The sequence below is a fragment of the Neomonachus schauinslandi genome, chromosome 1 (genome assembly GCF_002201575.2).
Source record: "Neomonachus schauinslandi chromosome 1, ASM220157v2, whole genome shotgun sequence".
In the NCBI taxonomy this organism is placed as follows: Eukaryota; Metazoa; Chordata; class Mammalia; order Carnivora; family Phocidae; genus Neomonachus; species Neomonachus schauinslandi.
In genome coordinates, this window is record NC_058403.1 from 70,462,629 (window position 1) to 70,476,027 (window position 13,399).

Here is a 13,399-nt window from a genome sequence, read left to right on the forward strand (position 1 = left end):
ACTCTTTATTTCTTCATATGGATTTAGGTTACTGTCTACTGTCCTTTTATTTTAGTCTGAAGGATTCCCTTTAGTATTTCTTGCAGGACAGATCTACTAGAGATGAACTTCCTCAGCTTTTGTTTACTTGGGAATGTCTTGATTTGTCATTTCTGAAGGATAGTTTTGCTCCTGGATATAGAATCCTTGGTTAATAACTTTTTTTCTTTCAGAACTTTGAGTATGTCATCCTACTGTCTTCTGGCTTCCATGGTTTCTGATGAGAAATCACTGTTAATATTATTGAAGATTCCCTATATGTAATGAATCATTTCTCTCTACTATCAAGATTCAATATTTGTCTTTTGACAGTTGGATTATGGTATGTGCACAGTATGGATCTCTTCAAATTTATTCTACTTGGAGTGCATCACTAAGCTTCTCAGATGTGGTACAATATTTTTCCATCACATTTTGAAAGTTTTCAGTCATTATTTACTCAATCTTTCTGGCACTTCCTAGCTCTCCTGTCATTCTGTGACTTCATTACGTATATGCTATACACTTGATGATATCCCCACAAGGTTTTGAGGCTCTTAATTTTTTTATTTTTTTATTTTTCCTGTTCTTCATCTGGATAATCTCAAGAGGTGTATCTTCAAGTTTGCTGATTTTTTCTTCTGCTAGCTCATAGCTGTTGCTGAGTTTGTCTAGAGCACTTCTGCTTTTTAGTTATTGTATCTTTCAACTCCAGAGTTTCTATTTGGTTCTTCTTTATAATAGAAATCTCTTTATTGGTATTCTCTACCTGCTGAGATATTGTTCCTTTATTTTTCCTTTCATTATTTAGTTCTTTGAACATATTTAAAATATCTGATTTAATGTCTTGGTTTGGTAAATCCAATGTTCTGCTTCCTTAGGGACAGTTTCTATTGACTGCTTTCCCCGCCCTGTGTATAGGCCACATTTTCTTGTTTATCTGCATGTCTCATGATTTTTTTGTGGAAAACTAGACACTTAAAATAATATAATGTAGCAACTCTAGAAATCAGATATGTCCTCCTGCCCAGGGCTTGTTATTGTTGTGGCTTACGATAGTCGGTTTTGGTGAAATTTCTATGAAATTTGTATTTTTTGATGTGTTTGCCAATGAAGTCTCTGCCTGGTTAGCTTGGTGGTCAGTTAATGACTGGAAAGAGATTTTGTTTAATGCCTGGACTCTTTGCTGAAGGGCTCTGTTTACATGTTGGGTAATGCCTTCAAAACACAGCTAGGCAACTGATAACTCTGCCTTGTCACTTCCTGTTCACCCAGAGCCTCATGATCAGTCAGAGGTGAGAGGTTAGGACCTTTTCAGGTCTTCCCTGAATATGCAGTGTCCAGAACATACATGTGTCTTCCTAGAGTCCAAGGACTATGTCAGAGTTTTTTCAAAGGCCTTAATGGAGACTCATTCCCCAGTTTATCCTTTTAAGCTTTTGATTAATATACTGTTTGCTTCAACTATTACCCAATGTCTCAGGCAGTCATATGTGCCTATAACTGTTTTGACAAATACCCCAGGGAAAAAGGCTTTTGCATTAGTGGAGCTCTGATTCAGGTCAAAACAGAGAGCTTTGCAAATGGGTTCTTAAAGAACCACCAGACAGGTCAAATTATGACAATTATCGGGAAAGACGCTCTGAAAGTTCTACCTGCATCTTGCTCTCTAGTGGCTGTGAGGTTACTGATTTTCACTATAAATGGACTATTTCTCAAGACTAATGCGATGCTGGAGAGCAGAGGATGGGACTTAAGCAAGTTAATACTCCAAAAGCTCCCTCTTATGAAGATTTAGCTTTTTTTTGGAATAAACTTCCTGAATTGCTGCAAGCCTTTGGTTAAATTCCAGAGTTCTGAACAACTTCATTTTGACAATTTTGGCTACTTTTCTCACTTTCTTTATAGAGGAGAGAAGTCTTTTGGGTCACTTGTGATTCTAAGATTCTATGAATCTAAATTTTTAGCAAACATAAATTGTATTCTACATCATACTTCTCATAACTGGAATAACTGTAATACCTAATTTATACCATACTGAAAACTACAGTGTTCTATATATGTAATGAATCTTGATTTCAAAGCTTCTTTCTTCAACAAAATTAAATTTATCAGAAAGAATATTTTATAAAACCTATGATTTATTTCCATGCTTTCCCAAGTAACTTATTTATACTTTTCTCAGTGATGTGGGCTATCATTAAGAACACCAATAAGAGGGATGGTCTTTAGAATAGTAGTTTAAAGTTTGGTCCCCAGAGCAGCAACATCAGTATCTCATGAAAACTTGTTAGAAATATAGAATTTTAGATCCTACCCAAGTCATACTGAATTGGAAACTTCAGGGATGGGGTCTAAGAATCTGTTTTTTAACAAGGCCTTGAAGTGATCCTGATTCAAGATGAAGACTGAAAACAGCTCAATTTTGTCTAATGAGGTACTTAAATTAGTTTGTTCCTGACTAACAGGCTTTTCTTTTAGTTTTGAGTATCTTTTTTCATGTTTTCCTCCTGAGGTTTTTCCTACTGCTCTCAGGCTACTTCCCTGGAGAAGTTTAGTAAGCATTAAAATGTTAAGGCTATTGATGCATATAGCCTAACATAAGGCTGTATGTAACTTACACTCACATTAGGGTGAGCAAATGGCCTGGACTGTCTTGGATTTTCAGTTTTAAAATCAAGACTAAAGGTATTTCCAGACATGGGGCTTTCAGCGCTAAAGCTGGGAAAGTTCTGGGTGAACGAGTTTGCGTCGGTCAGTCTAACATACTGTAGCAGTATGTCAGTGACCCATATAAAATTGTCCCACATGGACAATTTAAAAAAACATCTATTTTTGCTTTGAATATTTTGCACCTAACTCTAAGCCAACTGAAAATTTATTTTGACACAAAGTGTGAAGTAAGGCTCTAAGCTAATTTTATTCCCCCAAACAACTAGCTAATTAGTCTAACATTTATTTTTAACAAATTGATTCCTTTCCACCAATTTGTCCTTATCACACTATAACTTATTTAAAAAATTTAAATTACAGTATGAAATTACAAGCAATAAAATGTAAAAATTTGAACAGTTCAGTTGAAAGAATTTTCAACAACTGTATACACACATGAAACCACAAATGCAAACAAGATATATACATTTTCCATCATCCAACTCAGAAATTTCCATCATACCTCTTTATAATCAATATAATCACCAGCAACCACTGACTTCTCTCACTAGAAATTATTGTCTACTCATGATTATCATGTAACTGGAATCTTACTGTATGTGTTTTTGTGGTGTTTTTACTCAATGTGATGTTCTTTAGTGTTATCTATGCTGTTGTGTTTCAGTAGTTTGTTATTTATTGGTAAGCATTATATTGTATAAATGTACTCCAACTTATTTAGCTACTTGACTATTGATGGACACTTGAGTCATTTCCAGATCTAAATTATTATTAATAAGGCTGTTATGAACATTTCTGTTAAGTGTTTCTGTAGACATGATTTCTTGGGTAAAATCTGGGTGATAAGGTTAGTTGTATGTTTAATTTCTCAAAAACTTCCCCCAAAATTCTTGTAGTGACTGTACAATATGCCCAACAGTAATGAATGGGAGCTACCAGTGCACCACATCCTCACCAATGTTTGTCATCAATTTTTTTTTTTTTTAGCCATTCAACTGGGTGAGATATGGGATATATGCTGGCCCTCCACAGTTAAAAATCCACATATAACTTTTGACTCTTCAAAATCTTAACTAATAATAGCCTACTGTTGACTAGAAGTCTTACCAATTGTGTATGTATTATATACTTTATTCTTACAATAAACTACAGAAAATGTTATTAAGAAAATCATGGGGGCGGGGGCGGCACCTGGCTTAGTCAGTTAAGTGTCTGACTCTTGATTTCAGCTCAGGTTGAGCCCTGCCATCCCATCAGGCTCCCTGCTCAGTGGAAAGTCTGACTGTCTCCTTCTCCCTCTGCTCCTCCCCTCACTCATATGCTTTCTCTTTCTCAAATAATAAATCTTAAAAAGAAAATCATAAGGAAAATACATTTAGTATACTAGACTGTATTTATCCAAAAAATCTGCACATAAGTGGACGCATGCAGTTCAACCCCGTGTTGTTCAAGGATCACCTGTGTCTCCTTTTATTTAGGCATAATTTACCTTCAATAAATTCATCTTTTTAGCTTACAGTTAAGAGTTTGACAACTGCATATGTTGTGTAGACACTGTCACGAAATACAGAAAACCCTTAAGACTGATTTTTTTTTTTTTTAAGATTTTATTTATTTATTTGACAGAGAGAGACACAGCGAGAGAGGGAATACAAGCAGGGGGAGTGGGAGAGGGAGAAGCAGGCTTCAAAGTGAGCAGGGAGCCCGATGCGGGGCTCGATCCCAGGACCCTGAGATCATGACCTGAGCCGAAGGCAGACGCTTAACCATCTGAGCCACCCAGGCGCCCCTAGAAATTTAGTTCTATCATCCATTTCGAATTAATTTTTGTAGATGATGAGTGATAAGGACACAAATTTCTTTTTTCTTTTGTCTACTTATTCTATCAATTATGGAAGAAGGTGTTTAAATCCCCAACTTGATTGTAGATTTTTCCATTTCTTTCCTTAGTTCTGGCAATTTTTGCTTCATGTATTTTGAATGAATTATTAGGCACATGCACACTGAACACTGTTATGTCTTCATGATTAAATAATGTTTTTCATCATTATAAAAAAATCTATCAATAATACTATTTGTCGTGAAGTGTATTTTGCCTCACAGGAGTATGTCACACCATCTTTCATATTTTGTTTATATAGTTTACTTTCTTCTACTCTCTTACTTAGAACATACGAGTCTTTATATATTTTTTAAAGTGAATTTCTGGTGAAGAGTATATATTTGGGTCTTGGTTTTATTTGAACCAAGCTAATAATTTCTGCATCTTAAGAGTGTTAACTGCAATGTAGATACTAACAGAGTTGGATTTCAATCTCACATCTTCATATTGCTTTTTACTTCCTCTTTTTTCCCCTCCTTTTCTGCCTCTGTTTATAAGAAGCACGTATTTTTTTCATATTTCACTTTATTCCCTGTATTGAATTTTTAAAACTACAGCTCTTGGGAGTATTTCTAGGGCTTCCTCCAGAAATAATGACATGTAAATATAAGATCTCACAGTCTATTTTCAAATAATTTTATATCACTTCACAAACTATGAGAAACACTAGTATAATTCCATTTTCCCTGTCAATTTGTGCTCTAGTACCCTTATATTTTACTTCTGTATGTCAATAACCCCTAGTATATAATGCAATTATTTTTGTTTTAAATAGCTAATAGTCTTACCAAATATGTACAATTATTTTTTAAAAAATTAAAAAATGTATATTTTATATTTATCCAGGTACCCCTTCTGTTGGTCTTAATTTCCTTCTGCAGATCTAGGGTTTCATCTGATATAATTTCTCCTTAACCAGAACAATTTCTTCTAGTATTTCTTGTAGGTTTGCAAGGGACAAATTCTCTAAGCTGCTTGTCTGTTTGAAAATGTCTTTATTTCAACTTCATTTCTCTTAAATAATTTCACTGGATATAGGATTCTAGATTTACAGTTTTTTCCTTAAGCACTTTAAAGATATCCTTCAGTTGGCTTTGCCTTCTAATATTTCTATCGAGAAGTCAGTTGTCATTTGTATTGTTCCTATGTAGGTAATGTGTTGTTTCTAAGACTGCTTTTAACAAGTGCTCTTTAGTGTAGCTTTCTAGTATATCTAGGTCTTGTTTGCTGAGCTTCATAGACCTGTGGGTTGGTATTTTTCATCAGTTTTAGAAAATAGTCATTATGTTTTCAGAGATTCTGTCTCCTCTTTATTAGACTGATGCTGTTCCATAGATCTTGGATGCTCTGGTCTGCTTTTTCTTCCCAAATTCTACACACTGCTCCTTAAGTTTCAGGTTGGAAACTTTGTCTTATGCTCAAGTTCACGGATTCCTTCCTTTGTTGAGTCCAGTGTGTTATTAAGTCTTTTAAATAAAATTTTCATTTTTGACAGTTTTTTTTAAAAATTTCTAGCCATTCCATGGATCCTTTTTTGTAGTATTGATGTCTTTGTCTAAATTCTCCAATCTTTTCATCCATATTTTCTACCTTTACTCCTGTATTCTTTAGTATTTATCAACATCACCTCATCCTCATCATGATTTTATCATACTTATTTTCAAGTCCGTGTTTGATAAATTGAACATCTATCTGAGCCTTCTCTTGATTTAATTCTATTGACTGCTTTCTGTCTTGACAACTAGTTTTCTTTTCTTCCTTTTTTGGCATGTTTTGTAATTTTTAATTCTAAAATAGACAATTTCAGATAAAATAACAATAGAGGCTGAAACAAGCACTATTTAATCCCAGAATAGGGAACAACCCTTGTGTTGGACCACAACAGTGGGAGGAACTACAACTATATTTTATTGCAGTTTTAATTAAGTTTAGCTTCAGATGTTCTGAGAGCAGGATTAAGACGTTTTCCCCCGAGGGACGTAAGGTGAGAGTATTAGCACTAGATCCTGGAGACTACCAGGATCACTTAGCGTTTTATAGCCGAACTACTGACTTCTAAAACTGTCTGCTTTATTAACCTGCTGCCAGCTTTAAGTTCTCTTTGTTCTCAAGATCTGTCCCAGGCTTGCTGTGTCTTGGAGATATCACTCTGTCCACATAGTCTCAGAGGGCTTTTTCTGAACTCTCTTATCTCCCCCCAACCCTTATATCTTAACAGCTCAAGTACAGAGTTCCCAGGGCTGGTTTTCACAGATCTGCCCAAGGTCCCCTATTTTTATTGAGCAGGTACCTTGTATGATTCAGTAATGATTTTTTTCTCAGTTCTCTTCTGTTGGTTCCCAACCTTTGGTTTATTGCATCTGAGCACTCAGTGAAGACCAATGGGAAAGAGTTGACAGGTGTTAAGACTTGCTCTGTGGCTTCCTAGAATTTTTATTAGTTTTTCCTAGTCCAGTGATGCCATTACATGTTAGGTACAGTTTTGGCTGGTTTCCCCCATCCCCATCTATTCTTTCTCTTTCTCCCATCACTCTATCAAGTACTACTGAGAACAAACTCACAATGTAAAATTTAGAATAAAACAATTTATCACAGGTCACATGTATTAGTTACCTATAAGCTTCAAAAAATACAACTATTACTTATAGCACTTAAGATAAAATAGAGGAAAAATCTAAAAGAATATTAGAAACTATAAATAACAAAGAATCCACAAAAACCATCAAGACAGACTGAAAAAAAAACCAGAAAGAATTTCTAGAAAGCAAAGGGTACTCTGAAATTAAAAAATTAGTTTTGGCTTAAAGAGCAGACGAAGAAAATTTACGAACTAGAAAACAGATATGACTGAAATTAAGTACAAGGAGAGAGAGTTGATAAATATGAAACGGGTTAAAAGACATGCAGAACAGAAAGATAATATCCTCTCAAAGGAACTGAAGGAGGACAGAATCCACACAATGTGGGAAAGGCAAAATTTGAAAAAATACTGGCTAAGATTCCAGAATTGATTAAAGACAGGACTCCTCTGATCCAGGAAGCAGAATGAATCCCAAACAGAATAAATAAAATGCTAGACATAAACACATTTTAGTTAAACTGTAGTATACCAAAAAAAGTAAGAGACTTTAAAAAGCAGTCAGTGGAAAAAAAGAAAAACAAACCAAATCACTTGCAAACAAGATACAGTGCAGATCTTCTTCGTAAATAGCAACGAAAGAAGCCAGATAGCATAAAACAGTATCTTCAAAGTACTGATAGACAACAGCTGTCAACCTAGCACTTTACACTGAATTATATTTACAAGTGAGGGTGAAATAAAGATAATTTGATGAAGCAAATATCAAGCCAAAAAGAGCCATATTAATATCAGGCAACATAGCTTCTAGGGTAAAAACCATTACTATAAAGAGGATTACTACATAATGATAAAAAATTTCAACTCACCAGGAAGGAATAATGATTCTAAACTTAGATGCATCTAATAATATAGTTTCAAAGATATAAAAATTAAACATCACTGCAAGGACAAACTGCTAAACCCACCATCACATTGAGAAGCTTAAAAAATTTCTTTTAATAATAGATCAAACAGACAACAGGTTAAAGTATAAAGAAGATCTGCACTACATAAATAAACATACAGATAACCTTGCAGTCAAGAAATAGAGAATACATACTTTCTTCAAGCACATTTATAAAGACTGACCTGCTTACAGGTAAGTCAAATATCAAAAGAAAATCTATCCTATAGAACATGTTCTCTGACAACACTGCAATCCTACAATTCAGTTGCAAAATGGTAAGAAAATAACCAAAATATCTCCCATAACTTTAGGATGTAAAAAACAAAACTTTTAATAATAGGTCAGGTCATAGTTGTAATAATAAAAACATAATTTGATTAACATATCCTACCGATATAATACGATCTCCTTTTCTGAGCTCTCCACTAAGATCAGCAGGTCCTCCAGCCAAGATAAAGGAAATAAATATTCCTTCTCCATCTTCACCTCCTACAATGTTGAAACCAAGGCCTGTTGAGCCACGATGAAGAACAACTTTCCTAGGTTCCCTAAAAAATTAGGAAAATATTGAACACCTTAGAAATTTTATATAGAACTTGACACTGTATCAGTGAGAATGCTCTACTGATAACTCTTATATTATCACACTATAAAGAAAGCTAGATGAAAGTTAAAAAGGTTTTCAAGACAGAGTAGAGATTCCAAGAGGCTTAGAAATTAAAAGGAAAAATTCTAATTTTAAATAAAAGCTAAAAAACCCATGTTAAAAACCAGTGATTTTTGTTAAAAAACAAACATGAAACTAAAACAAAAAGGAGAAAAAATTGTGGTAATTAAAAAAAATAATGACATAAAGAACCTACTCAAGAAATATATACACTTAAGAAAAACTGATGTTGTACACATCTTATTACTTAGGAAGCAGTCACTGCCCTTACTTCCTAGATGTTGTAAAAGGCAGATAAACCTTTGTCTTAGAAAAGGTAGACCCTTTTTCCAGTCTCAAAAGGATGAATCATGACTAACCTAAGCCAGTCATAGCAATCTCATTCCTCTTTGCTAAGTTGAGGCTAAGACCCTATTTTGGCCTCTGAGAAATAAAGGTAAATTTTATTGTCATTTCCCAAGGAAAGATAGACCGTAACAAAAACAAAGCACATTTTGTTCCCTTCCCCACCCAAAATAACCCCCACACAAAAAATGAACAATAAAATCCCATTACTGATTTAGACATATTCTAACCATGAAGGTAAGACCAGAAGAATCCCAGAGATACCATGGACCTAAGGGTTGCTACACAATTGCTGGAACTGCCCATCTCTAAACTTTTTATATAAAATAATTATTTTTTACTTCTTAAATCACATACTTCCATCTCTCTCTCTCTCTCTGCTGTTCACCCATTCTAAGATGAGCCTTCTCCCCCATCCCCTATTTTTTAAAATCTCTGAAATCAGAATATAGCTTACCACTACTAGTGTTTAACATTTGCTGCCAGTTATAAATGGTTGTGTGAATACCATTTATACCTCTGGTAAGACCATGAAAATTCCAGCAGCAGGTATGATGAGATACAGAATATCATTTGAAATTAGAATGTACCATATTTGGTAAATATTTTTAAAATTTAACTGGATTTTTCTAGAACATTTCAAAAAGCTATTGGTAACAAAAAGCTTAACAGAAGTAATTTTTTTTTTAAAGATTTTATTTATTTGACAGAGAGAGAGAGAGAGAGAGCACGCGCACACCAGCAGGAGGAGCGGCAGGGAGAGGGAAAAGCAGACTCCCTGCTGAGCAGGGAGACCAATGTGGGCGGGGCTCAATCCCAGGACTTTTGGATCATGACCAGAGCAGAAGGCAGATGCTTAACCATCTGAGCCACCCAGGCGCCCCCAGAGGTAAATATTTTTAAAAAATGAATTTTAGGGATCCTTCCATATAATGTGGAATTAATCTTAAGTATTTGCTAAAAACCTAAACTGGCATTTTCTAGTCATACATAGGTTTTCATCACTAATCAGCTTTGTCAGTTCCCTTACAGGGTTAACAAAATTATACTTTCTTATCAAATACAGCAAAACCAAATAATTGTTTAGAAAATATTAAACACATATACACATATATAAAAAAATGGAATAATAAATCCAAATTCAGGAAAATAGTTCACTTGGTGAGGCAGTGTAGAAGAGGCAGGATAGATCAGGGCACAAAACAGGTTACACTATATTGATGTTTTATTTCACTGTTAGATGATGGACTCACAGTTTAAGGTTTCTACTACTTTAAAACATATATGGAGGAAGTGGGAGGGGGGATGGGTTAAATGGGTGATGGGTATTAAGGATGGCACTTGTGATGAGCCCTGGGTGTTTTTTGTAAGTGATAAATCACTAAATTCTACACCTGAAACTAACATTACACTGTGTGCTAACTAACTGGAATTTAAATAAAAACTTGAAAAGAAAAAAATATATTTGTATGAAGCAAAAAGCCACACATATATATGAATTAGTTTTATATAAATATAAATTTTATATAAATAATAAAATATTCTGCTAAAATCCAGCAGTATTTCAGAGGAAAATAAATTCTGGTTTTTCAAATAACATAAGCACATGAAAAGATGTTCAACATTATTAGTCATTAGAGAAATGCATGAAAATCACGAGATACATCCCACCTACTACAATGGCTATAAAACAAAACGGAAGAGAAAAAACAAGTATTGGTGAGGTTGTGGAGAAACTGGAACCCTCATATATTGATGGTGGGAATGTAAAATGGTGTGGGTGCTATAAAGAACAAATGATTCCTCATAAATGTAAACATACATTGACTGTGTGACTCAGCAATTCCACTCCTCAGTCTATATTCAAAGGAAGTGAAAACAAGGATGCAAGCAGATACGTGCAAGCCAATGTTTATCAGAGCATTATTCTCAATACCCAAAAGGTGGAAATAAGCCAAATGTCCATCAACAGATGAATGGATAAGTAAAATGTGGTATATACACATAATGGAATATTTTCAGCTTACATAAGGAATGAAGACTTTTTTTTTTTTTAAAGATTTTCTTTATTTATTTGACAGAGAGACAGAGAGAGAGCACACTAGCAGGGGGGGAGCGGCAGGCAGAGGTAGAAGGAGAAGCAGTCTCCCTGCTAAGCAGGGAGCCCGATGCAGGGCTCCATCCCAGGACTCTGGGATCATCACCTGGGTCAAAGGCAGACGCTTAACTGACTGAGCCACCCAGGCACCCCAGGAATAAAGTTTTGATACATGCTACACAACATGGATGAATCTTGAAAACACTATGCTAAATGAAAGAAGTCAGACACAAAAGAGTTGTAAGATTATACTTATATGAACAATCTAGAATAGGCAAACGTATAGGACACAAAGTACACTAGACTAGAGGTTACCAGGGACTGGGAGGAGAGGAAAATGGGAATTACTGCTTAATTTTGTTTGTTTGAGGTGGCAAAAAGGTTCTGGAAATAGATAGTGGTGATGATTTCCTAATGTAGGGAATGCAATTAATGCCAATGAATCGCACATTTAAAAAAATTAATAATGTGGGGCACCTGGGTGGCTCAGGTGGTTCGTTAAACGTCTGCCCTCGGCTCAGGTCATGATCCCAGGGTCCTGGGATCGAGCCCCGCATCAGGCTCTCTGCTCAGCAAGAGCCTGCTTCTCCCTCTCCCTGCCGCTCCCCCTACTTGTACTCTTTCTCTCTGTCAAATAAGTAAAATCTTTAAAAAAAATTCCTTAAAAAAAAAAATGTAATATACAAAAAAATTTTGAGTTTACATTTTAAATGGGAGAAGTGTATGATATGTGGATCATATCTCAATAAAGCTGTTAAAAAAATGAACTTTAGAATTATCAATTTTCTGTATGTTGGGATTTCTTTTCTTTTCCTTTTTTATTTTATATTATTTTATTTGTTTTTTAAAGATTTAACTTATTTATTTGAGAGACAGAGTGAGTGAGCGACAAAGCACACGAATAGGGGCAGAGGGAAAGGGAGAAGCAGGCTCCCCTACTGAGCACGGAGCCTGACACAGGGCTGGATCCCAGGAAGACCCTGAGATCATGACCTGAGCTGAAAGCAGACGCTTAACCAACTGAGCCACCCAGGTGCCCTCTTTTCCTTTTTTTAAATTGGTAACGTGAGATAACCTCTGAAAGACTGCTTAGGGTCAAATTGTGGAGAACTTCTAATATGAGGGTAAAGATTTTTGTACTTCATATCTGGGCAAAGTTGTGTAATTATCAAAAGGGAGTGATAAAACACATGTTTTAGGAAGGCATATGCAGTGATCAACCACCTGATTTTCACAGAAAAGTAGAGAAGACAGGTAGACTTGTGTAATACTAAAAAAGTCCAATACAATATTCTAGAGAAAAGAGATGTAATGAAAAAAGATGGGGAACAGCAATGAAGACACCAATATAACATACTTTTTAGTTTGAAAAATATGTAGAAATTAAAGGTTAGATAAGCCATTAACTATTTTTCCTCTTTACTTCTATAAATTGGCACTACTAGAAAACAACAACAAAGCCATGACAGATCAGTATAGGAGCACAGCCTAAAGACTAACAGCCTTGAAAATTCATATGACAAACAAATAACCACAAACACTGTTTTTTCTGCTAATTTTCACTCCAAACACAATTACTGAGCACATATTTATAAATTAAGTTTTCAGTAATGCTAACTCTTTTTTTTTTTTTAAAGATTTTATTTATTTATTTGAGAGAGAGAGAATGAGAGAGAGCACATGAGAGGGGGGAGGGTCAGAGGGAGAAGCAGACTCCCCGCTGAGCAGGGAGCCCGATGCGGGACTCGATCCAGGGACTCCAGGATCATGACCTGAGCCGAAGGCAGTCGCTTAACCAACTGAGCCACCCAGGCGCCCAGTAATGCTAACTCTTGAAAAAAAAGGACAGAGATGAATATTCTTTCCTACCTGACCTTAATGATCTCTTTAAGACTCCTAGAGTCAGGAGTCTGAAAGAGTAATTATAATTTTGAAAGTTCAAAATAATAATGTCAACAATGCAATTAATAAAAACATAAAATAGACATTAATCAGCATTTAATGTTAAATGTTATAATATGAAATACTTGTACAAATTATAGAGCTATCTGTATAAATGTAACATCTTATTACTATATTAAATCGTGAAAAAGATCTAAAATACTTTTCACTTATTTTTTCCCACCTACTTAAGAGTTCTTTGGGAATAAAAAGACAGATTTACAAACTTTATTTAAAGATTATTTGTT

The 13,399-nt window shown here is 34.9% G+C and overlaps 1 protein-coding gene across 12 annotated transcripts in view; it reads right to left on the bottom strand.

Annotated features, from left to right (window-relative positions):
* Window positions 1-13,399, bottom strand: part of DLG1 (discs large MAGUK scaffold protein 1) — a 259,668-nt gene that overhangs the window by 65,947 nt on the left and 180,322 nt on the right. For all 12 annotated transcript variants that reach the window (XM_044919872.1, XM_021692594.1, XM_021692593.1 and 9 more), the window contains one exon: window positions 8,492-8,648. In XM_044919872.1, coding sequence (XP_044775807.1) covers window positions 8,492-8,648 — 157 coding nt within the window. The remainder of the gene's footprint in view (window positions 1-8,491; window positions 8,649-13,399) is intronic.